The sequence below is a fragment of the Acinonyx jubatus genome, chromosome D4 (assembly GCF_027475565.1).
Source record: "Acinonyx jubatus isolate Ajub_Pintada_27869175 chromosome D4, VMU_Ajub_asm_v1.0, whole genome shotgun sequence".
Lineage (NCBI taxonomy): Eukaryota > Metazoa > Chordata > Mammalia > Carnivora > Felidae > Acinonyx > Acinonyx jubatus.
The window spans coordinates 7073263-7096513 of record NC_069391.1 but is presented as its reverse complement, the minus strand read 5'-3'; the positions used below and the strand labels follow the sequence as shown (position 1 = coordinate 7096513).

The window sequence follows — 23251 nt, the reverse complement described above, 5'->3', positions numbered from 1 at the left end:
GGTCACGATCCCATGGTTTGTAGGTTTGAGCCCTGCATGAGGCTCTGTGCTGATACAGCCTGGAGCCTGCTGCAGATTCTGCGTGGGTCTCTCTCTGCCCCTCTCCCACTTGTGTTCTGTCTCTCTCAAAAATAAATATTTAAAAAAATTAATATGTATTTATTTTTGAGAGAGACACTATGCAAGCAGGAGAGGGGCAGAGAGAGGGAAACACTTAATATTTATTTATTTTTGAGAGAGAGAGACAGATAAAGTGCAAGCAGGGGAGTGGCAGACAGAGAGGGAGACACAGAATCCAAAGCAGTCTCCAGGCTCTGACCTGTCAGTACAGAGCCCAATACGGGGCTCGAACCCATGGATTGCGAGATCATGACCTGAGCCAAAGTCAAATGCTTAACCAAATGGGCCACCCAGGCGCCCCTAAAAAAATGTTTTTTTAAGTCTCTTGTGGTTTGCCTCCCTCTCTGTAACTTATTTTTCCTTCCCTTCCTCTATGGTCTTCTGTTAAGTTTCTCAAAGTTCATGTATGAGTGAAATGATATGATTTTTGTCTTTCTCTGACTGACTTATTTCACTTAGTACAATACCCTCCAGTTCCATCCATGTTGTAGCAAATGTCAAGATTTCATTCTTTTTCTTGGCCGAGTAGTATTCCATTGTATATATAAACCACATCTTCTTTATTCGTTCATTAGTTGACGGACATTTGGGCTCTTACCATAATTTGACTATTGTTGATAGAACTGCTATACATATTGGGGGTACATGTGTCCCTATGAATCAGCACTCCTGTATGCTTTGGATAAATTCCCAGTAGTGCTATTGCTGAGTTGTAGGGTAGTTCTATTTTTAATTTTTTGAGGAACCTCCACACTGTTTTCCAGAGTGGCTGCACCAGTTTGCATTCCCACCAACAGTGCAAGAGGGTTCCCGTTTCTCCACATCCTCACCAACATCTATTGTTTCCTGAGTTTTTAATTTTAGCCATTCTGACCGGTGTGAGGTGGTATCTCAGTGTGGTTTTCATTTGCATTCCCCTGATGATGAGCGATTTTGAGCGTCTTTTCATGTATCTGTTTACCATCTGGGTGTCTTCTTTGGAAAAGCGTCTATTCATGTCTTCTGCCCATTTCTCCACTGGATTATTTGTTTTTTGGGTGTTGAGTTTGGTAAATTCCTTATAGATTTTTGAAACTAACCCCTTATCTGATATGTCATTTGCAAATATCTTCTCACTTTCTGTCTGTTGCCTCTTAGTTTTGTTGTTTCCTCTGCTGTGCAGAAGCTTTTTATCTTGATGAGTTCCCAGCACTTCATTTCGAAAGCCTATATCCTTATAAAGACTTGTACATGAGTGTTCATAGTAGCTTTAGTTGTAATGGCAAAAAATCGAGACAACCCAAATGCTCATCGACAGGAAATGGGTAAACTATAGTGTATTCACAGGGCACCTGGGTGGCTCAGTTGGTTGAGCGTTTGACTTTGGCTCAGGTCACGATCTCATGGTTTGTGAGTTCGAGCCCCACATCAGGCTCACTGCTGCCAGCGTAGAGCCTGCTTCGGATCTTTTGTTCCCTCCTCTCTCTGCACCCCGCTTCTCTGTGCCCTTCCCCCTCTCATGCTCTCTCTTTCTCCCTTTCTCAAAAATAAATAAAACATTAAAAAAAAACTATGATGTAGTCATATAGTGGAATCTACAAAGCAATAAAAAGGAATCAAGTGATAGGGTGCCTGGGTGGCTCAGTTGGTAAGTGTCTGACCCTTGATTTCGGCTTAGGTCATGATCTGATGGTTCGTGACTTCAAGGCCCTCATCTGGCTCTATGCTGACAGTGTGGAACCTGCTTGGGATTCTCTCTCTCCCTCTCTGCCCCTCCCCTGCTCACTCACTCTCTCTCTCTGTCTCAAAATAAATATATAAAATTTTTAAAAAACATTTAAAAATAAATGAATAAACTTAAAAAAAAAGCAATTGAGTGCTGATACAGGCTATAATAGGCACGAATCTCAAAATAATTATGCTGAGTGACAGGAGTCAGATAAAAATGAGTATACAGTATATGCTTCCTTTTATATACAATTCTAGAAAGTGCAAACTAATTTATAGTGACAGAAAGCAGATCAGTGGTTGCCTGGGTTGGGGGTGGGGGGAGGGTAGAGTGTACCAAAAGAGGAAGAAGGGAGAAGATACAGAAGGGCAGGAAGAATCTTTTGAGGGCGAAGGATATGCTTATTATTTTAAGGATATGCTTGTTATTATTTTAATTGTGGTGATAGTTTCACAATTATTTATGTGTGTGTATATATATATACACACACACACATATATATGTCTAAACTTACATAAGGGAGCACTTGAAATTTTTTTTTAATGTTTATTTATTTTTGAGAGAGAAAGAGAGAGAGAGAGAGAGAGAGAGAGAGAGAGGCGGGAGGGGAGGGGCAGAGAGAGAGAGGGAGACACAGAATCTGAAGCAGGCTCCAGGCTCCGAGCTGTCAACACAGAGCCCGACACGGGACTTGAACTCACAAACCGTGAGGTCACGACCCGAGCCAAAGACGGATGCTTAACCGACTGAGCCACCACGCAGGCGCCCCAAAGGGAGCACTTGAAATATGGGCAGCTTATGGAACATCAAATATGTCTCAAAGCTGGTAAAACTGTATAAAAATGAAACCCGTGGAGAAACTGGGTGAGGAATACAAAGGATCTCTCTGTACTATCTCTGTAGCTTCCTGCGAACCTATAGTATTTCAATATTAAAAGTTTAAAAAAGTACAAATTAAGACCAATTGCATTAGTACTTGTCAAAGTGCTCTGGGAAAGAGCTGTACCAGTTTAACTCACTTTAAAGCTGTTTGAGAGAGGGCCTGTTTTTCCACATCCTAATGATGGCAGGCACAATAAATGCTGATTACTTTTACCCACCCAAGAGGCAATATGGTTGTTCAAAATCATACTCATCTGAGCATAAGCCCAATTTAATGGCATTTCAGGCTTTGGTGAAACATTGTTATTTCTTCTTTGAAGTGCCTGCTTATGAGCTTTACTGTCTTACCTCCTTCAGATGTTAGTTTATTTGTATTTATTTGTATTTTTTTAATGTTTATTTACTTTTGGGGGGGGAGGGAGGGGCAGAGAGAGAAGGAGATAAAGCAGGCTCTAGGCTCTGAGCTGTCGGCATAGAGCCTGACACGGGGCTAGAACTCATGGACCGAGAGATCATGACCTGAGCCGAAGTTTGATACTTAACAGATGAGCCCCCCAGGCACCCCACATATATTTTTTTAGATGTTACCTAAGAGCAGCTTTCCAGACTCCACTATTTAAAATTGCAACACCCCTCCACTACCCATCTCTGCTTTATTTTTCTTTTCAGGGACTGTTCACCATCTGACTTATTTGTCTTATTTATTTACTTATTTAAGTGTCTGTCTCACTAAAATGTCACTGCTTCAAGGGCAGAGAGTTTTTAAGTTTATTTATTTTGAGAGAGAGAGAGAGAGAGAGAGAGAGAGAGAGAGAGAGAATCCCCAAAGTAGGCTCTGAGTTGTCAGTGCAGAGCCTGACTCTGGGCTCAAACTCACGAATTGTGAGATGGTGACCTGAGCTGAAATCAAGAGTCAGATGCTTAACTGACTGAGCCACCCAGGCACCCTAAGGACAGGGATTTTTTTTGTCTGTTTTGTCCATGTCTAAATTCCGAATACTAGAAAATACTGGCACATTGTAGGCACTCAATAAATTTCTCAAATGAATGAATGCCTACTTCCTTTCCAAGGGGGGGTGTGTTTTTTCTTGTTGGTTTAAGAACTCTGTATATGTTAGAAAGATTAGCCTTTTATCACAGAGGGTATATATGTTTTCCCCTATTGATGCTTGCCTTTTACTTTGCCATATAGGGATTTTACAATTTAAGTAATTATGTATCTGTCTTATCTTTCATGGCTTCTGGGCCTTGTATTTTCCTTCTCCAAGATTATAAAAATATTTATTTTTTATTAAAATTTTTTAAAATGTTTATTTATTTTCAAAGAGAATGAGAGACAGAGTGTGAACAGGGGAGGGGCAGAGAGAGAGGGAGACACAGAGTCAGAAACAGTCTCCAGGTTCCAAGCTGTCAGCACAAAGCCTGACACGGGGCTCGAACTCAGGAACCGTGAGATCATGACCTGAGCTGAAGTTGAATGCCCAACCGACTGAGCCATCCAGGTGCCCCTAAAAATTTTTAAATATATTTCTTCTAGTCCCATAGATTTTCTTATTGCAGCGCTTTAATTAATCTACAATTTATTTTTCTGTCAGATGTGAGATAGAAATAGAACTTTAGGGGTGTCTGGGTGACTTAGTTGGTTAAGCGTCTGACTTTAGCTCAGGTCATGATTTCACAGTTAGTGGGTTCGAGCCCGGTGTCAGGCTCTGGCTCTGTGCTAACAGCTCAGAGCCTGGAGCCTGCTTCAGATTCTCTCTCTACCCCTCCTTGACTCACGCTCTCTCTGTCTCTCAAAGGTGAAGAGATGTTTAAAAAAAAAGAATAGAACTTTTTTTTTTCAAATGATAAGTCAAATGTGTTTTTCCTAACATATCATTTGCGTTTTTCTCTGTCTCCTAACCAACGTTTTAAAGGGCTGACTGATATTCTTTTTATCTGGAAAAATATTCCTTTCCTATTGTGCCATTAAGAGAGCATTTATTTATTTCTTGTATTTCATACAAGAATGTAACCTTGGTATTCTACAAAAACAGCTCAGTACCTAACACGCAGTGGGAGCAGAAATCATGGGATTAGGGAATACAGGAACAGATACCTGTGTCCCTACTTCATGGAACAGACAAGTCTTGAGGGCGGAAGGGGAGGTTTTGAGGCTTTCCAGTCCAATGACAAAGTTTTCACCCATCAGTGGATAAATTAAAAGATAAGGACAATTATGCACTTGTGCACACAGTATGTAGAAAAAATCATTGTAAGGCTGCCAACCATCTCTTAAGAAGGATCCTGAAATCTTGGCTTTCTTTTTCTATTGTTCTCATAAATTTCATGTTTGTCAACTCCAAAAGCCAAGGAAACACTGAACTGTAGTCCGGCTCTTCCATCTGATAGTTACTGAACCGTAGTCACTGAGCCATCTGTTTGGTGCGGGCGCTGCTGTCACAGGCGTCGAGGATTTGGTAATGAAAAGACCCGCCGGGAGGCCTGTATAGTTGAGCTGGGAAGGTCCACATTCTTGAAACAATGACGTAACAGTTTATTGCCGTCGAGGAACGGGTAAGGAAGAGGTCAAGGTGACAGGTAAACTGCATAGATATAAACTGAAGCCCAGGGAAGTGCAAAGAGTAGACACAGGGAACGGTGTACCTGGGCAGAGGCTTGTCCTCAGTCTCGTGTGGAGACGGGGGCGGGGCCGCGCTCCCGGCGTCCCCGTGGCCCCGCCTCGGCAGTGGCGGGGAGGGGCGGCACGTGAGTGGGGGCGGAGCCGGGCCGAGCGGGTGGAGCGGGGCGAAACGGAACGCGCGCATTCGCGGCTTCGTTTCCGGCCGGAGGCCTTTGCAGAGAGCCCCGCGTCCCTAGGGGGCGGCGGCGGCGGCGGCGAGGGCAAAGGGGGGATCCGGAAGTCAACACCATGTCGAGTCTGCACAAGAGCAGGTAAGGGCCACCGGGGCCGACCCAGGCGGACCACTCCTGGCCAGGCCGCCCCCTCTGCCTTGCAGGGCGGGACGCAGGTGCGGCCAGGAAGCGGGAGCCCAGTGTAGCGGGTCTCGGGCGCCCACTTTCCAACCTCATTGCTTGTGGGCCTGAGGGTGCCCGGAGCGGAGGCACCTCTTCTGCTCCCCGGTGTCACCCCATGTCTCTCCCTCATCCTGGACCCCGGGTTTCCCCCTTCCCCTGGTGTCTTCCTCATCCAGGGCCTCGATGCCCCGTTCTCTAGCTCCCCATCCCCTCCCCACCGTTTTTGTCCCCCTTGTTAATCCTCTGCCCCAGTACCGTCCCCTCCAAATGCTCCCTGTTCCCCTCGCCTGGTTTTTACATGGAATGCTGGAGAACCTGGATTCTCCAGTCTTCCTTCCCTCAGGCTCAATCCCACAGCACTGGCCAAATTTTGTTAAGTCTTCAGTTTTTCTCCAGGACTCGCTTGTTCTTTAAACCTTTTGTCCTTGCCTACTGTCTAGCCCAGAGGTCTTCTAATGGTTGTATTTTTGAGCCTGGGGAGCTGCGTGCAGGTTACATAGGTCCGTTGTCTAGGGATCACATTACTCCTGGTTCCTAGTGGCACTATGGGCTGGGCCTGGCCAGCAGGAAGTGCCCAATAAACGCCAGCTCACTAAATGTTAGAAATGTGTCTAATTTCATGGTGTTTGCTTGAGAACCTCTAGAGGAATAGCTCTATGTTCCTGGGTTTGGAGGAAGAAGTGATCTGTAATTCTGTAGTTCCCCTAAGGTGCCTTTGGCCAGGACCTAGGCTGAGCTTTGCTGTCTTTATGTCCTGAAGGGGTGGGAGGAACTGGTTGAAGACTGGTGATATGAGAGCTCTGGGCTTCAGAAGTGATCACTAAGTCTGTCACTCTGGGGTTTGGATGTGCTTCATTTGCCTTCCTGTCCGACTTCTAGGATTGCAGATTTCCAGGATGTCCTGAAGGAGCCCACGATCGCTTTGGAAAAGCTTCGGGAACTCAGTTTTAGTGGTAAGCAGCAGCTGTCCACGTTCAGGGTTTCCTTAGAGCAGCATTGTGGTTAGGATGGAGGGGAAGGTGCCCAGGGCCACACCTGGTCAGTTCTAGGGCGGCCAGCCTGCCTCGTGGGGCCTTCTGCTGATTCTGGGACTCTCAGCCACCCCTGACTGCCCTGACCGCCAAGAGCAAGCCTCGGCCTTAGGATGCTTCCTGGGGTGTAAGCGGTGCTTGCTGCTGGCTGAGGGTTACTGGAGAGGATCGAATGCGGGAGCCTGGAGCGGGGAAGAGACTCGAGCCGCTTCGGGGTCTGCCTCACTCCTCAGCAAACTTCCTGTGTTGTAGAATTTGGTTAGCTGCCGAGCAGTTCCTGATTCTCTCCCAGGCTTGGGGATTACAGCTGAGTCAGGCAATGGTGAACTTTGGTTAACGGTAAAATTCTAGCCTTGAGACCCTGACTTTAAGGAGCTGAACCCCAGCAGTGTTTGACTTTGCCCTCCCTGGCATGGTTAACCTTCCAGCACAGAGATTTTTGCTTATCTTTTAAAGTATCCTAAGGTGTTCTGTGTGGATTCTTGTTACTGCTCTGCCCTTGTGACTTGGTCAGCAAGGAGTTCTTGTAGTTGCTTTTCTTGTCCCCATGCAGATTCTGAGGAAGGTGGGCATCAGCTCCCACTCACAGTATTAGGGGTACCGTAGCAGCAGCTGCTTTAGTGAGGCTCCTCACAATATCGCAGGAGACGTTTGTCTTTTGTTCAAGAGTGATATTTAAACCCTGAAGATCTTGAGGGGTCATGGGGTGTGTACTGAGCTGAAGAATCTACCAGGCCTCGGGGAAGCCATTGTGCGTTGAGTTTGGGCTGTAGAGTTAAGACAGACAGACCTGTGTTGGAGTCCCCGATTGCTCTGTCATTACGGATAGGTTTCTTTATCTGGAAGGTGAGGATGAGAGTGCTAATCTTCTCTACTTACTAGGGTTGTAATGAGGGTCAAGTGAAGTAATGTCCATAAGGCACAGAGTGCTTAGCATTTATAGCTTAGTTTATATTCCGCAAATATTTACAGTGTCCCTGCTGTGTGCTGTGCCCCACGCTAGGGGCTGGGAATATAAGGCAGATTTGGTTCTTCTCTTTCGGGGGCTCACCCAGCTGTCGGTGTTACAGAGGTTAAATAAATCCGCAAACCATGTTATATAGTCCCAACTGGGCTGGATGCTATGAAGGACAATTCATGGAGCCATTATCATTTATAATGAGAGACCTGACTCCAACTGGGCAGAGATGGTGGTGGTGGGTAAGTGCTGCTCTGAGGAAGAAATACCAAGGATGAGAAGGCGTTATCCTCAAAAGAACATTCCCCACAGAGGGAGCTCTGGGGTGGGGGCAGGGGTCATGGAGAGAAATACACAGGATTAGCCTGTAGTCCAATGATTTTTCTGACAGGAGATGATTCTTGAGGAAGTACTTCTCGCACTCCATTCCTTGCCCACTGGCTCTGAGGTGGAGGGCTGGGGGGATCTGGGGGCTCTGGCCTGGGGCGTGACTCTTGCCTGCTGTGTCCACAGGCATCCCCTGTGAGGGCGGACTTCGGTGCCTCTGCTGGAAGGTGGGTGTGCCTGGGGTGGGGTGCCTGCTCTGCCAAATGTCCTTGGGTTCCTGCATGGCCTGTCCCCGCCCTGGCCCCTTCCCTTTCTTCTGCGCCTTTCCTTGCTTGTCCGAGGAGACTTTTCTGGGAAGTTCTGGGTTTCTTTTCCTCTTGGCATCCCCTCCAGGATTCCCTTGGGGCAGGAACATGTAGTAGTGGCAGTGAAGCTCTCTGCTTCCTGGTCCGCACAGGGCAGTAGAAGTGATGCTTAATGGGACAGAAAGAGGCCACGCTTTGCCCAAAGCTATTAGCTGAGGTGGGAGCAGAAACCCAATGTCTTGGTTTCCAGCCTCTTGAGCTCTAGGTTTCCTTATCCTTTGCGAGTGTCTCTGTGAGGATAAGCAGAGGAAAGGGTGGGTTTGGGATAAAGTGGAGAGGAAAGGGGAGGCTACCCCCAGCCCACACCTGCACGCGTGGGTTTCAGCCCATCTGGTCTTCTGGCCTTTATTAGACATTTTCCTTGAGGCCTATCGGCCTCCACCTACTGTCTGGGGTTGGGCCCAGGAGTCGACAGAGCTTTGTTCCTCTCCCTCTGTGCAGATTCTCTTGAACTACCTCCCCTTGGAGAGAGCCTCATGGACCTCCATTCTGGCCAAGCAGAGGTGAGACCACGAGAAAGGGGGGTGATAGGAGGGCCTTCCTATCAGACAGCAGGTGGTGCTGGGCCTGCCTTGCCTCCTGTTGCTGCTTCTCTGGTCCAGGCTCCCTGGACGAGACCCTTGGGATCATCCTCTCTCCCCTTCTCTCCTGCAGGGAGCTGTATTCTCAGTTCCTGAGGGAAATGATTATCCAACCTGGCATTGCCAAGGCCAACATGGGTGTGTCCAGGGAGGATGTGACCTTTGAGGACCATGTGAGTAAGGGTCTCAGCAGGGGCCAAGGCTACAGAGTAGGGAGGGATGCAGGCTTTGGAGCCAGAAGTTCCGTCTGCCCCAGAGGACAGATGTGGCCAGTCTGGGTCCCCTCTGGACCATCCAGTACCTCCTCTCTGTGTTGGGCCGCTCAGCCCCTGGAGGCTGTCGTCTCTCCCTAGGCCATGAATTGGGGTCTTAGTGTGTGTGTAGAACTGAGCCAAGTCCTCTGTGTGTGCTGTGTCTCCTTTCCTCCTCGCCTCTGTTCCCTGGGGAAATTTCTGTGATTTTATAATTGAAGAGAGAGCAGGGCAGGAGTGAGAATAAATGGTCTTTCTGTGGCCTGGAGGGAGCCTCATGCTCTCCTCAGATACTGAGCCCCTCCCCTTGTGCAGAAAGTGGAGATGGATGGACCCAGGCCCGTCCTCCAACGTTTAGACTTGACGATTCCGAGCAAGGTGAATTAGATTCGAAGAGACCTGATAATACAACATGCGTTCATTCAACAAGCATTTAGTGAGCACCTGGTATATGCGGCATTTGAGACAGAAAGGGTGGTCCCTGCCCAGCAGGGGTGTCCTCAGAGCAGAACGTGATGTCGGAGGCTCCCCAAGTAGCTCACAGGCTGTCTCAGAGCCCCCGCTGGGTCTCTGCTCAGGCCCCCCCCCCAGACTGGAATCTGCCCCCTGGGGCCCTGGCTGGACCTGGGACAGAGCAGCTCATCCTCTCCCCTCAGCCACTCAACCCCAACCCCGACAGCCGCTGGAACACATACTTCAAGGACAACGAGGTGCTGCTGCAAATCGACAAAGACGTCCGGTAAGCAGGGCACTGGGGATCAGGAGCTGGCCCGTGGGACTTCTGGGGGGATTCCCAGTCCTGTCCTTTCCCTTTGCAGCCCACACCCACAGGTGGGTGTTTGAGGAACGGCTGGAGGCTGGTCTGGTAGGTGGGTCCAAGCCCCAGTGATGTCGGCCTATGAACGGGGCCAGTGAGCGAGTCGAGTGCCTGGTTCTCCTTTCTCCCTGCCTTAGTTTCTGTCGTGCCGCCCGTGTTTATGGGTTCATTGGATCCTTCCTGCGACAGATACTGAGATCCCACTCTATGGCGAGCTCAGTGCCGAGCTCAGGGTTGAGCATGGAATTGACAGACGTGGTCCCCTTCTTAAGGAGCTTAGAACCCGGTGGGGAGGCTGGTTAGATAGTCCTTCAGCAAGATGGGTCTTCCGTGTAATTAGCATTTGTGGTCAGTGCCCTGAGGGAAGAGTTCAGGGTGCTTTAAGGGTTGGAGGCCTCGGCTGAGGTCTCAGGAGTGAGAGGCCTTGGGGGAAGAGGGAGGGAAAGACCGTGGTGGTGGGGAGCTGCCTGCGGGAAGGCCCTGAAAGCGCATGGAGGCATGTTCGAGGAGCAGTGGTGGAAGCCACACTGGAAGGAGGCGGGGGTTGGACCTTGGACTTGATCCCAAGGGCATGGGGCAGTCATGCAGAGGTTTTGAGCATAGGAGCGACAGGATCAGGTGAGTGGTTTTTGAAAACTTGTGAGCCTCAGTGTGTGCCTGGGCGTGCTTTTCCGCTTGGCAGAGAGACGTGGAAACACGCTCCTGCTTCCCGTGGGGTTGGCGAGTCTGGCAGTGGGTGGGATCTCCCACAAGGCTGTGTGAGGAGCTGGAAGGGAGGCCTCCCTGCAGTGGGGCTGAGTGGTTGGAGCTGGAGATCTGCAGTCAGTTTGCCGGGTTTCAGTTCCGCTTTCACCGGGTGCTGGCCGTGTTTCCGGGCCCTCGCGGCCCTGGGCGCTGCTCCTCTGTCCGTGCTCAGCTTGTCCGGCCCCATCTTCAGATGACCCCAGGTGGACACCCAGCCCAGCGTGGCTCAGCCAGGGTGCAAAAGAGGGTCTCGCCTCCTGCATTCTCAGGGTGGAGTTGGGGCGGCCTCTGTGCACGAGGTGTCTTAACAGTTTGCGTCAAGAACCATGTCTTGAACCCGGTTCTAGAGAAACAGGTTCTGTCTCACACTGGTAGCGATTGTAGCATGTCATTCAGTGTTTTTGGGGGGGCAAGTTTGCAACGTGCTGGGTGTAGGAAGTCTGGAAAGCGTGACTGTGCTGCAGTAACGTGCACGAGAAAAACTTTACCTGTTGAAGTGACGCAGCGATGTGGGTCCATTATATCTCAGTAAAACTGGAAACGAAACGAAACCAAACCAAACCTATGTGATCGCATCGTAGAGACTGTCTCCCACCTTGAGTTTTCCTCTCCCTCTGTCCTGGACATCTTCCTGTGTCAACTGTATACTATCCTGTTACACAACGTGCAGCATAACCATTTTATTTAAGTTAGTTTATCAACATAACCATTTTAAACCACACTGCACTGAACACCCTATATGTATTAGATAATTTTTTTTTTAGATAAATATTTTTGACATGGAAAGATGGTTGTGGTTAAAGAGGAGAGTTGGATTATAAGACCATAAGGACACTTAAAAATTTTATATGTGTGTGTACCTATATGGAAATACAAATCAGAATGTGGGTATATTAGGGACACGTGGATGGCTCAGTCAGTTAAACATCTGACTCTTGGTTTTGGGTCAGGTCGTGATCTCGTGGTTCGTGGGTTCAAGCCCCACGTCGGGCTCTGTGCTGATGGCTCAGAGCCTGGAACCTGCTTCGGATTCTGTGTCTCCCTCTCTCTCTGTCCCTCCCCCGGCTGCACTCTGTTTCTCTCTGTCTCAAAAATGAATAAATGTTAAAAAAAAAAAAAAAAAACAACTAAATTCTTAAAAGTAAAATGTTACAGGGGCGTGTGGGTGGCTCATTCAGTTGTGTTCGATTCTTGATTTTGGCTCAGGTCATGATCTTGCAGTTCATGAGTTCAAGCCCTGCATTGGGCTCTGTTATGATGGTGTGGAGCCTGCTTTAGATTCTCTGCCTCCCTCTCTCTCTCTCTACACCTCCCCTGCTTGCTTTCTATGTCTCCCCCTCCCCCAAAAATGTTACTAATTTTTTAAAATTTATTTTTTTATTCTTGAGAGAGAGAGAGAGGGCAGAGGAGGGGCAGAGAGAGAGGAAGACAGAGAATCTAAAGTGGGCTCTGCTCTGACAGCAGAGAGCCCGATGCAGGGCTCGAACTCACCAATGGTGAGATCATGACCTGAGCTGAGCCAAAGTCAGATGCTTAACCACCTGAGCCACCCGGGCGCCCCAAATGTTACTAATTTTTTAAAAAACACAAAAAATGCCTTTTGGAATAGTGGAGCACCCGGCAACAGAGTGCTGATGAAATGCTCCAAACTTTCATCCTGAGTAACAGTGCTCTCTCCTGTTCCCTCTTGACAGGAGGTTGTGCCCAGATATATCTTTCTTCCAGAGAGCCACCGAGTACCCCTGCCTCCTTATCCTGGACCCCCAGAATGAGTTTGAGACCCTTCGTAAACGGGTGGAACAGACGACGCTGAAATCGCAGACAGTGGCCCGGAACCGGAGCGGAGTCACAAATGTGAGAGCCAGCCCGGGGGCCCCAGGGACGCCCCGTGACAGCCTTTTCCTTCCTGCTTCCCTCGGAGCACTGGCCACCGGCCATCTGCCCTGACAGCTACCCAAAGCGACCTTGGTCCTGCCAGGTCTACCTCTGGGGCTCTTCTGCAAGTCAGCTATCAAAGTCTGGGGGTGTGGGGGGCCGGGGGAGGGTCCTCCCGTGTGCTGAAGGAGCAGCAGGGGAGATGGCTCTTGAAAAAGCGATTACACACTGATGAGAACGTGTGGGAGCAGTGAGGCAGTGAGGAGTTGACCTGGCTTTGGTGTCCCGGAAGACTTCCCCGAGGAGGTGACATTTCAGCTAAGAGGCCAGGAATTAGCAGGAAAGGGTGTTCCAGGTGGGGAGGAGGACATAGTGGAGGCCTCAGGCAGGAGTGAGTGTGGTGTGTTCAGGGAATAGCAGAGTCCAGCCAGGCAAGAGGGGGGCACCGCCAGAGGATGCTGGCAAGGTCAGCAGCCGTGAGGCCACCTAGGGACTTCTGAGCAATGCAGGGACGTGATTCCGGTCTGCTTTTGTGAAGGATTGCCGTGGGCAGTTGCCGTGGGGGTGTTGGAAGGGCAGGAATGGAGGATGGGAGGCGGCTGCACTGTCCAGGCACAGGCAGATGGGGGCCGGGGTGAAATGTGGGTAGACTTGAGAGATCAGGAGCTAGAATTGCTAGGGCTCGTGCTGGCCAAGTCACACGGAGCATTTGAACCCCAGTCTTCTAGCAGATTCCTGTAACTCTGAGAAGCAGCCTGTAGCCAAATGAAGCGCATTACCTTCTTCCTGAATTTACACCTACGTTTGAGTACATGGAACTCCCGCTTTTTCCTCAAAAATTTTCATTGTCCTCCAACAGTAGAAAAATCCTCTGTAACCTCCAACAGACTCGTGACATGCAATACTGCAGAGGCTTTCTTCCCTCAGGTAGAATGACTGATCACATCTCTGTGTCTCTCGGATAGCAGCCATTTTCTGCTGCAGGGGTGACACGGCAGTTAACAGCTGATCCCAGGGGCCCATGTGCCCGGGACAGAGTGACATGTGCCAGGGGGTGCAGAATGCTTGGCTGGCCACGTGGGCGACCCTACTTGCCGCTGATGTCCTGGCTACAGGGCAAGGTGCGGACCTGGCTTCCCTCATTTCACTGCAGTAATTGGGGTCTGAGAGCGGAGCTCTTCCCCATTTTAGGTCTTGGTCTGGTCCTGGTGGCAGAGAACCTGACCAGAAGCTGCATCCCTAGACCTCGGGACCTGCGGTTGGGCCATTTAGTTCAAGTTGAACATCTGTTTGACTTTGGGGGAAGTAACACCAGCCTCACCTTCCTGGGCCTCCACTTTCTCCCCTATAAACTGGGCAGGATCATTTCCACCATGCTGGGTTTTGAACCACCAGGAGGTTGAAATGAGGTCACGGCTCTGCAGATTTTGGGAAGGCTGCAAGGCATTTCTCTGAGGCCTGGGCTGCAGGCTATGGAGTCAGCCAGTCTGGGCTCAAGTCCTACTGTCACCACACAGTGCGAGACTTTGGTGAGTGACCTAACATTTCTGAGCCTCACTTTCCTCGTCTTCAAAATGGTGTTGAGCAGGTATTCTAGATTGTTCAGAGGACTTCATGGAGGAATGCTTGCAGAGCACGGTCTTGCCCATGGAAAGCTGTCAGTGAATGTTAGCGGTGTGTGCGTGTGAGCGCACATGTACACACGTGTATATGTTTGCACGTGTGTGTATGATGGGGGAGGGACTTTGTCTTCAGGATCCTGTGCTTCCCAGATGGCTTCATACGCTGGCCCTGCCTGCGTTTGCCTGCAGCTTTCTCACACAGGGAACCCCTGGCACCTGGATCTTTGCGGCGCCCCTGGGGGCTCCTGCCAGCACCGCTGTTGGAGACCTCTGCTCTGTCGCAGGAGGATCCCTCTTCAGCAGGGTTCCCTCTTCTGTTTATCTCCCAACTTTTTCTTAATGAAAAATGTGAAACGTTCGCAAAAGTTGAAAGAAGAGTACGATTCCCAACTGTATACTTTCCACCTAGATTCAACAGTTGTGAATGTTCTGCCATATTTGTGGGTGTATTATATGTAGAGAGAGTAAGTTGCACACGCCCCGACCCTTCATCCGCGAGTACTCTTGTGGGCGTCTCCTGGGAAGGAGAACATCCTCCTTTGTCACCATCCTCACATACGAAGATTAACAATTCCACAGTAACACCCAACTTCCAGCCTGTGATCGGATGTCCTCAGTTGTGCCAAGAATATTTTAGTTATTTGACTTTGCATCCGAGACCCATTAAGGTGCATGTGTGGGATTGAGATGTTATATGTCATTAGTCTCTTGATCTCAGGGAGGCCTCCACTTCCGCCCCCCTCCCCCACAGCATTTGACTTTTTGAAGGATCTTGGCCAGTTGTCTGTTTTTGACACATTTACAGGTTTTTTAAAAAGTAAAGAATAACTTACATGTAGTAAAATGCACAGATCTCAAGTATGCAACTAGATGAACTTTTAGTTACGTATACGCCCAGTCAAGACACTGAATGTTTCCATCATCCAGAAAGTTCCTTCACGCCCCTTGCCAGTCAGTACCCCTCACCTCAGAGGTAAGCTCTGTTCTGGTTTTTAGCACCATAAATTGGGCTTCGGCCCCGCTGCCTTGTGGAATACCCCACATTCTGGGTTTGTCTGCCTGTTTCTCCCTGTGGCGTTGGATGCGTTCCGCTGTGCTGTGTATTCCCCATAAGCTGGAAGTTGAGTCTTGCCTGAACGGCAAACATTTCTGGCGGGAACGCGTTATCTCTACCGTCGCCGCCTTACCGGCTCCTCCCCTCTTTCCCCAGATGTGCTCCCCACACAAGAACTCCACGCCCTCTTCCCTGAACGAGTATGAGGTGCTGCCCAACGGCTGCGAGGCCCACTGGGAGGTTGTGGAGCGCATCCTGTTCATCTACGCCAAGCTCAATCCTGGCATCGCTTACGTGCAGGGCATGAACGAGATTGTGGGGCCCCTCTACTATACCTTTGCCACCGACCCCAACAGCGAGTGGAAAGGTAAAAGGCCTCTTGGCTGCCCGCATCCCTCATGCGGCTCCCTAGAGAGAGGGGCCCAGGAAAGCCTGGCTAATGGGCCTCATGAGGCGCTGCGACTCGCGCCCTACCTCTGGGCTTCTTCTTCCCTCTGTCAGAGGTGAGAGGTTAGCCTGGATCATCTCTGAGGTCCTTTCCAGTTCAGGCCTTCTAGGATGTGGGGAGTGTGTTGAGCTTTCAGCGCAGGTAACGGAAGTTCTGATAAAGGAGATGACCGGTACATTCCGGAAGCTGAATGACTGACAAGGCTTCAAGTAAATGGTTTGAAAAGTGTCCTCAGAAGAGCATGTAATCAGTTACTAAGTGAAATGCACAGTGTTGCCCGAAGGTGTGAGAAGAAAGACGTGGAGTCCTTAGTCTGGGGGCGGAGCGTGGTCAAGGATAGAGGAGGGCCCGGGCCGGACCAGGAGGGTGGGCGGCCCGGAGGAGCTCAGAGGCAAAGGGGGAGACGTCGTGCACGGGAGAGGTGGGGTGTGACGCGGGAGGGCATCAGTTCCCTTGCAGCTGCCCCCACTTCCCCCACCCATCACCAGAGCACGCCGAGGCGGACACCTTTTTCTGCTTCACCAACCTCATGGCTGAGATCCGGGACAACTTCATCAAGAGCCTGGACGACTCACAGTGTGGCATCACCTACAAGATGGAAAAGGTGTACTCCACCTTGAAGGATAAAGACATGGAACTCTACCTGAAACTGGTGAGGACCACGGGGCCAAGGCAGACGGACGGGAAGGGGCACAGATAGCAGGCCTCCTCAGCACCCCAGGCCCGGGACAAGTTCTGGCTTGAGTCCGGGAATGGAGAGTGGCTGCTCCCGCTGGGGAGTGCTGGCCTGAAAGCTGGGGCCCGACCGGGAGACCGAGGCAGCAGTTGACATGGGAGCCTAGCAGGCTGGGCACGAAGAGGAAGTTGATAGGGTGCCTGTCGTGGGCCAGGCATGATGCAGTGTGTTCACTGTAGACTGAATGACTTTAGCTTGGTAGCAGTCCTCTGAGAAAGTGCAAGCTTCATTTTTATTTTTATTTATTTATTTTTAAGACGTTCATTTATTTTTGAGAGGGAAAACACAAGCGGGGGGGAGAGGGCAAAGAGAGAGAGGGAGACAGAGGATCCGAAGCAGGCTCTGTGCTGACAGCAGCGAGCCTGATGTGGGGCTCGAACCCACGGACTGCGAGATCATGACCTGAGTCGAAATGGGACGCTCAACTGACTGAGCCACCCAGGCGCCTCTGAACTTCATTTAAAAAAAAAATTTTTTTTTTTTTTTTGGGGGGGGCGCCTAGGTGGCTCAGTCGGTTAAGCATCCAACTTCGGCTCAGGTCATGATCTCACAGTCCATGAGTTCGAGCCCCGCGTCGGGCTCTGTGCTGACCGCTCAGAGCCTGGAGCCTGCTTCGGATTCTGTGTCTCCCTCTCTCTCTGACCCTCCCCCATTCATGCTCTGTCTCTCTCTGTCTCAAAAATAAATAAAACATTAAAAAAAAAAATTTTTTTTAATGTTTATTTTTGAGAGAGAGACAGAATGTGAGCAGGGGAGGGGCAGAGAGAGAGGGAGATACAGAATCCGAAGCAGGCTTCAGGCTCTGACCCGTCAGCACAGAGCTGTATGTGGGACGTGAGATCTCACGAACCGTGAGATCATGACCTGAGACGAAGTGGGACGCTTAACTGACTGAACCACCCAGGCGCCCCTGAACTTCATTTTTAAAAATTAAAAATGATCTAAAAAGTTCTTGGAGTGTCGTTCCCTATTTATTTCAGTAAACAGTTTTGTGAAAAGAAACTATATAAAAACAATTCTGTGAACAAGAAAATGCATATAAACAGATCCCTTTGAACAGATTTGGAATTATGTTTTTGTTATTTTGTAACATGGTTTTTCAGTTAGTAATACTCACTGGCTGACCAGACGGCTCATCTCTATGGGGAGTAATTGTCTTACAAGGTGTTGTAGGGAGAGTAAATAAATGAAATAATATACTTCACATGTGAAGCACAAGGCTGGGCTTATCATAAGTGCCTCATAATTGTCTGTCCATAAATCCAGGGTTATAATCCATACTGCATTTTTAAAAAAAAATTTTTTTATTATTTATTTTTGAGAGAGAGACAGAATGCAAGTGGGTTGGGGCAGAGAGAGGGAGGCACAGAATCCGAAGCAGGCTCCAGGCTCCAGGCTCCGAGCTGTCAGCACAGAGCCTGGCGCGGAGCTTGAACTCACAAGCTGTGAGATCATGACCTGAGCTGAAGTCGGACGCGCAACCGACTGAGCCACCCAGGCGCCCCCATACTGCATTTTAAAAGAATCTGAGCCATTTGTAAATCTAGAGAGCTTACATAAAAGCACGGATTTCTGGCTCCTCTTGAAAAATCGAAGATCTGACAGCACCGGCCAGCCACAACAGCAGCCGTCCCTCTGGTCGAGCGCGGCTCTCTGGGCGGCCCCAGTGCCGTACCCCCCCCCCCCCCCCACAGCATGCCCGGCGCGGACGCGCGGCCAGTCTGATAGGCCACATGACACTGCACGGCGGCTGACCGCCATGCCCGCGCCTTGTCTCCCCAGCAAGAGCAGAACATCAAGCCCCAGTTCTTTGCCTTCCGCTGGCTGACACTGCTGCTGTCCCAGGAGTTCTTGCTGCCTGATGTCATCCGTATCTGGGACTCCCTCTTCGCCGACGACAACCGCTTCGACTTCCTTCTCCTGGTGTGCTGTGCCATGCTCATGTGAGTAGACCGCGAGCAGAGGGCCGGGGCTGCTTGTGGGGAGTGAGCCTCTGGATTTCTCGGGCGGGTGTCAAACTGCGGTTGGTAAGGCGGGAGCAGGAAGGGGCCTGCTGGGCCTGCGCTCGGTGGCCCAGGGCTCTAGCACTTTGCTGCTGTGTTCTTTTTTTTTTTTTTTTTAAAGTTTATTTATTTTGAGAGTGAGAGCGAGCATGTATGTGCATGACAGGTGAGGGGCAGAGAGAGGGAGAGAAATAGAGAGAGAGGGAGAGAGGGAGAATCCCAAGCAGGCTCTGTGCTGTGAGTGCAGAGCCTGACTCAGGGCCTGATCTCACCAACGGTGAGATTACGACCTGAGCTGAAATCAAGAGTCTGTCGCTTAACTGAGCCGCCCAGGCGCCCCTCTGCTTGTTTTCCTTAGACTGATCCGGGAGCAGCTGCTGGAAGGGGACTTCACCGTAAACATGCGGCTCCTGCAGGTAATGGGGTTCGGGGGGGCCCAGCTCAGGCTCTGGTCGTGAGGCAGGTACTTACCAAGCACCCACCGCTGCCAGCCGCAGTTTCAGGCTGGGGTCAGGAACAGGGCAGAGGAGTCCAGACTCCTGAGGCAGATCTGGGTTAGGATCTGGGTTTGAATTCTGGTCCTGCCACTTGAGTGGTGTTGCCTTGAGTGAATGACTTGGCGTCCCTGACCCAAATGTTCTACCTGAGTTCATCTTACCCGGGGCCCGGCGGCGCCCGGTACATTGTGGTGCTTGTTGGTGAAAGCGCTGAGACCTGGGGGAGGAGGTTGGGGCGCAGTGGTTCAGAACGTAGGCTCAAGAGTAAACAGCTCTGGGTTCACATCTTTGTTCTGCTGTGGTAGTCATGTGACCCGAGCCAAGCGATCACCTCTCCAGGCCTCAGTGTCTCCAGTGCCTGGCCTGGGGTTGGTTTTCAGTAATTTGACCAGGTCTGTAAAATGGACACAGTCACAGTAACTTTCTAACCAGACTGATGAGGTGACCCACTGAGCTAATGCATGAGCAGCATCTGGTCCACGACCAGGCTCGGGATGAATGGTGCTCGGGATGAATGGTGCTTGGGATTCGATGGCAGGAGGGAGGGGAGGGAGGGTGGCCCGAGTCCTAAGGAAGGGGCTGTGGCACTGGTTGGTGCTGATTGGGTCGGGTAAGCTAGTGCTGCAGCGGGTGTAGCGTTAGCAAAGGTTTGGGCGACATGCAGGTGTCTTTGGCCTGTGGCCCCTGTCCCTCCGGCCCGGGTCCCAGCATGGTGACAGGGCCCAGTGGGAAGGAAGGGCATGTAGTGGTGAAAGGTGAGCTGACTTAAGAGGCATGTTGTTGACCTTTCCCCTGCCCAGGATTACCCCATCACAGATGTCTGCCAGATCCTTCAGAAAGCCAAGGAACTCCAAGACTCCAAGTAGCCTCCTGGCAAGAGGCCCAGGTTTGGGAGAGAAGACACCGACCCCTGTGCCCTGGCTTCTGGGACATGCAGAAGCCTGTGGGATCCCAGCCAGCCTGAGGGGAAACTGCAGGATCGGCCCACTCCAGGCCTCCTCACCCGGCTCCCTCCCCCTCGGCCGCTCCCGCTGGGGGCACACTGTGCCATGTTCCTTCCTATCCATGCAGCCCTAGCTCTCTCCCTGCTCTTCATCCTGGGGACCTTTTGCCCAGGCTGCCGAGCAAGGCTGGAGCTCATGGGGTGGCTTTCCGGGGCTGGGGGCACTGGGGGCCGGCAAGGGTCCTTCCCTGCCTCTGCTCGGCTGCTCCCTTCCTGTTCTCCTGCTCTGGTCTTCTGGGCTCTGGTCTCGGGAGGTGCTTGGCAAATGAGCCAGAAACCACTTCTTCTGGGGGTTGGTGCTTAGGCTTCTCCATGGGGAAGGTGACACTGTGAAGGAGCTAAGAAGCTGCCAGGCCCAGGTCAAACTCTCTGTCCCTCTCCCCGCGAGTGTGTGTTTCTGTCTGTAGTCCTGGGTGGGCGTGTGTGTGTCTCTTCATCTCCCGGGTGTCTGCTGCTCCTGTGTGGTGTGTGTGTGTGTGTCTCCATGTGTATATGACGGGGGTGGGGTGTCTTTGGTCCCTCGAGGGCTCTTTCTCCTCCCCTTCTCCCTCTGCCTCTTTCACAGAGGGGATGTGTGACTCACTCTCGCTCTGTCTGCCCCTCTGTTGTTCTTCCTCTGCCCTTCTCTCTTGGGGTGCCTTATCCCCAGCTCTTTCCCCTCCTCCCCTCCACGAACCCCAGAAACAGAATGAGGAGTCTGGTTCAGCAAAATCCCTGGGGGTCAACCTTGGCCTTTGCATCCTGTTCACATTCCCAGCCCTGGGCCCCCAGGTCGCACAGACGGGGAGGGAGTCCACAGTGCCTCAGCGCAGGGTCCTGAATTGACTCCCAACAGAAATGTTGGAAACCAAAAGCTGCTGAGAAATGATGGCCTGCAAGGCTTTGGGCCCCTTACCCTCCTTTCTGCCCAGGGGATGGAGGAAGGAGAAGAGGGAGAGCTGGGGCTTCCAGAGATTCCCCCAAAAGGCCCTTCTCTCCCAGAGGAAAAGGACCTGAAAGCGATAGTGTACCAGGGGTTGGGATCCAAGTGTTTCAGAAGAGTCGTCATTCTTGTGGCTCCCAGGTCCTAGCCCAGGGCAGTGAGTCCCATAAAGGGCAAGTGGGACCAATGGGAGTCTCCCTGGGCCAGGTGTAGCTGAGCTTAAAGGCCCTGGATCCTCTTGGTGCCAGGAGAGCCATGTCTCCCCCAGGCAGGCTGAAGGAGGTGCTGGCCCTTCCCTGGTCACCTGCTTGGGCTGTTCCCAGGATCTGGGGCAGGGACACTCGGAGCAGGAGCAGCTGGCTACTCTTGCCGCGGGGCTGTGGGAGGAGTGGGCACGTTCTGACCAAGGCCCGCCCTCCTGTGAGAAGACAGGTGGTTTGGATCTGGAAGGCTGGGCGATACAGCAAGCGGCCTCCGCCTCAGACTGGCCAGCAGTGGCCCTTTTGTCCCCAAAGCCTTCCCGAGTCTGGCAGCCAGGACTTTGTGCTGCCTTCCCGGGCCCGGCTGTGGGGCCCAGGAGGAGCTGTCCCCAAGTGGCTCCTGTACCAGGCTGTACCTTGGATGCTGCTGGGACTTTACGCACTTGCCTTTTTGCCGCCACCCCTCCCAACATACAGTACTTGGGAGATTTTTTTACTGTATTTATTCAGACTCCTAGTTATTTATTGCAGACTGGCAAGTGCTTGGTTTGGGGATGAAGGGTGGGGCTGGGAAAGTATACAAGCAGTTGGAGGTCTTCCTGACCTTCCAAGGTCAGAGTCAGCATCCTCTCCACCTGTCTGTGGGACCTTCCTGGTTTTCCAGCAGGTTCTGGCTGGGAGGGCTCTGAGCTCTGTACTGCAACTGAGTGTAAGGGATACAACAGGGTGGGTGTCGTCTCCAGACTGCAAGACCCCAGCATGGCACAGAGACCCTGCTTCCCACCAGCCTGGCTCAGCCTCTTCCCAGAACTGGTCAGCTGGTGGTTCAGTCCCAACTTTGAGCCCTTCACAGCCTGAGGCTTGGGCCACAGCCTGGGGCCCAGCAGCCTGCTCAGGACACCTGATGCATTCCCTCTTGCCTGTCCCCCGCCTACCCTCCTGGGGCCATACTACTTGAGCCACTGCGTCTGACTTGCCTCAGTGGCAGACTTAGGTCCAGTGCTCTTTCCTTGACCTTGGGATGAGGATCGGGAGCACAGGGACCATGTCCAGATTACACGGCGCTCCCCAGTGGGATACTGCCTGAGGAAGGGACAGGCCCTTGGTGATTTCCCCTCCCCAGATTCTCAAGGGAGGTGCCTTGAGAGCCAGCATGCCCAGGGCTTCCTGGTTGGGAACTGCCCCCAGGACTTTGGACACTTAGAGTTTGGGCTGTAAGAATTCTGCAGGTCTCACTCCAGGGTCAGAATGGAAGTCTGCTTTTGTTTTTTCATCTGTTTTATTCCTTGAATCAATGCTGTTGATGACAAGTTGTCTTTAATAAATCATGTGTTCTTTGCATTGGGCATTGGTGCTGTGATGGGCTGACACCTTTGAGACCTCAGGGGAAATCTGAGTGGGGGTGGAGCAAGAGGCTCTTGAAAGTGGGCAGAGAACAAGGCCAGGAACCTCTTGTTGGAAGAGTCCGTTCAAGTCTTGTAGTTCAACCACCTGCAGTTTGTCGCTGAGGAAAAGGCGGGGTGCCAGGGAAGGGGGTACTGCACAGTGGATGACACAGCAAGTTCTTTTTGAGGTTGACAAAACCTCCAGAAACAATTCATAACCACAATCTAGAGACATCACTGGGAGCACGTTTGTCTTTGCTACATTGTTGTCATTTTCTGATAGTTTTGTGTACCCTCTCCCCTCTCATGTTAGGTGGGAAGCAAGTTGCTGTATGATTTTAAAATGTATTTGTGGGCTATAGAGTATTCTAGCATGCTAAACATGTCTGAAACCCCTATATTTTGCTTATTCCAGCCTCCATTACGGGTAATACTGTGGGGAAGTTTTCCTGTTTAAACTCCTCGCACTCCCCATTCGTTTCCCCAGCTCCGTCCTCCAAGTGGGTTGAAAGGTATGAGCCTTTTTAAGGCGTTTCTACATACAAACTGCCCTCGGGAATCACCAGTTTCTGTTCCAACCAGCAGTTAGCGTCAGCCGCATCCTCGTCCCAGGCTGTTAAAACACTTGCCAGTGTCCTAGGACTCCTGACTTACGGTGTAATGGTTGGGAGGGTAGGTTTTGGTGTCAGGCAGACCTGGGGTCA

General features: G+C 51.2%; 1 protein-coding gene across 2 annotated transcripts; it reads left to right on the top strand.

Moving 5' to 3' along the window:
• Positions 1–5492: 5492 nt before the first annotated feature.
• TBC1D13 (TBC1 domain family member 13) lies at positions 5493–22503 on the top strand. Of its 2 annotated transcripts, XM_015062355.3 has the most exons (12): positions 5493–5644; positions 6608–6681; positions 8231–8271; positions 8851–8912; positions 9064–9163; positions 9898–9980; positions 12497–12656; positions 15510–15720; positions 16290–16453; positions 18320–18480; positions 18899–18956; positions 19838–22503. In XM_015062355.3, exons 1-12 carry the CDS (start codon positions 5622–5624, stop codon positions 19901–19903), a joined length of 1203 nt encoding a protein of 400 aa, XP_014917841.2. In that variant the 5' UTR covers positions 5493–5621; the 3' UTR covers positions 19904–22503. The 2 variants fall into 2 exon arrangements, with proteins under 2 accessions (XP_014917841.2, XP_053060507.1); XM_053204532.1 differs by lacking the exon at positions 8231–8271 and having other exon boundaries at positions 5606–5644.
• Positions 22504–23251: the final 748 nt, after the last annotated feature.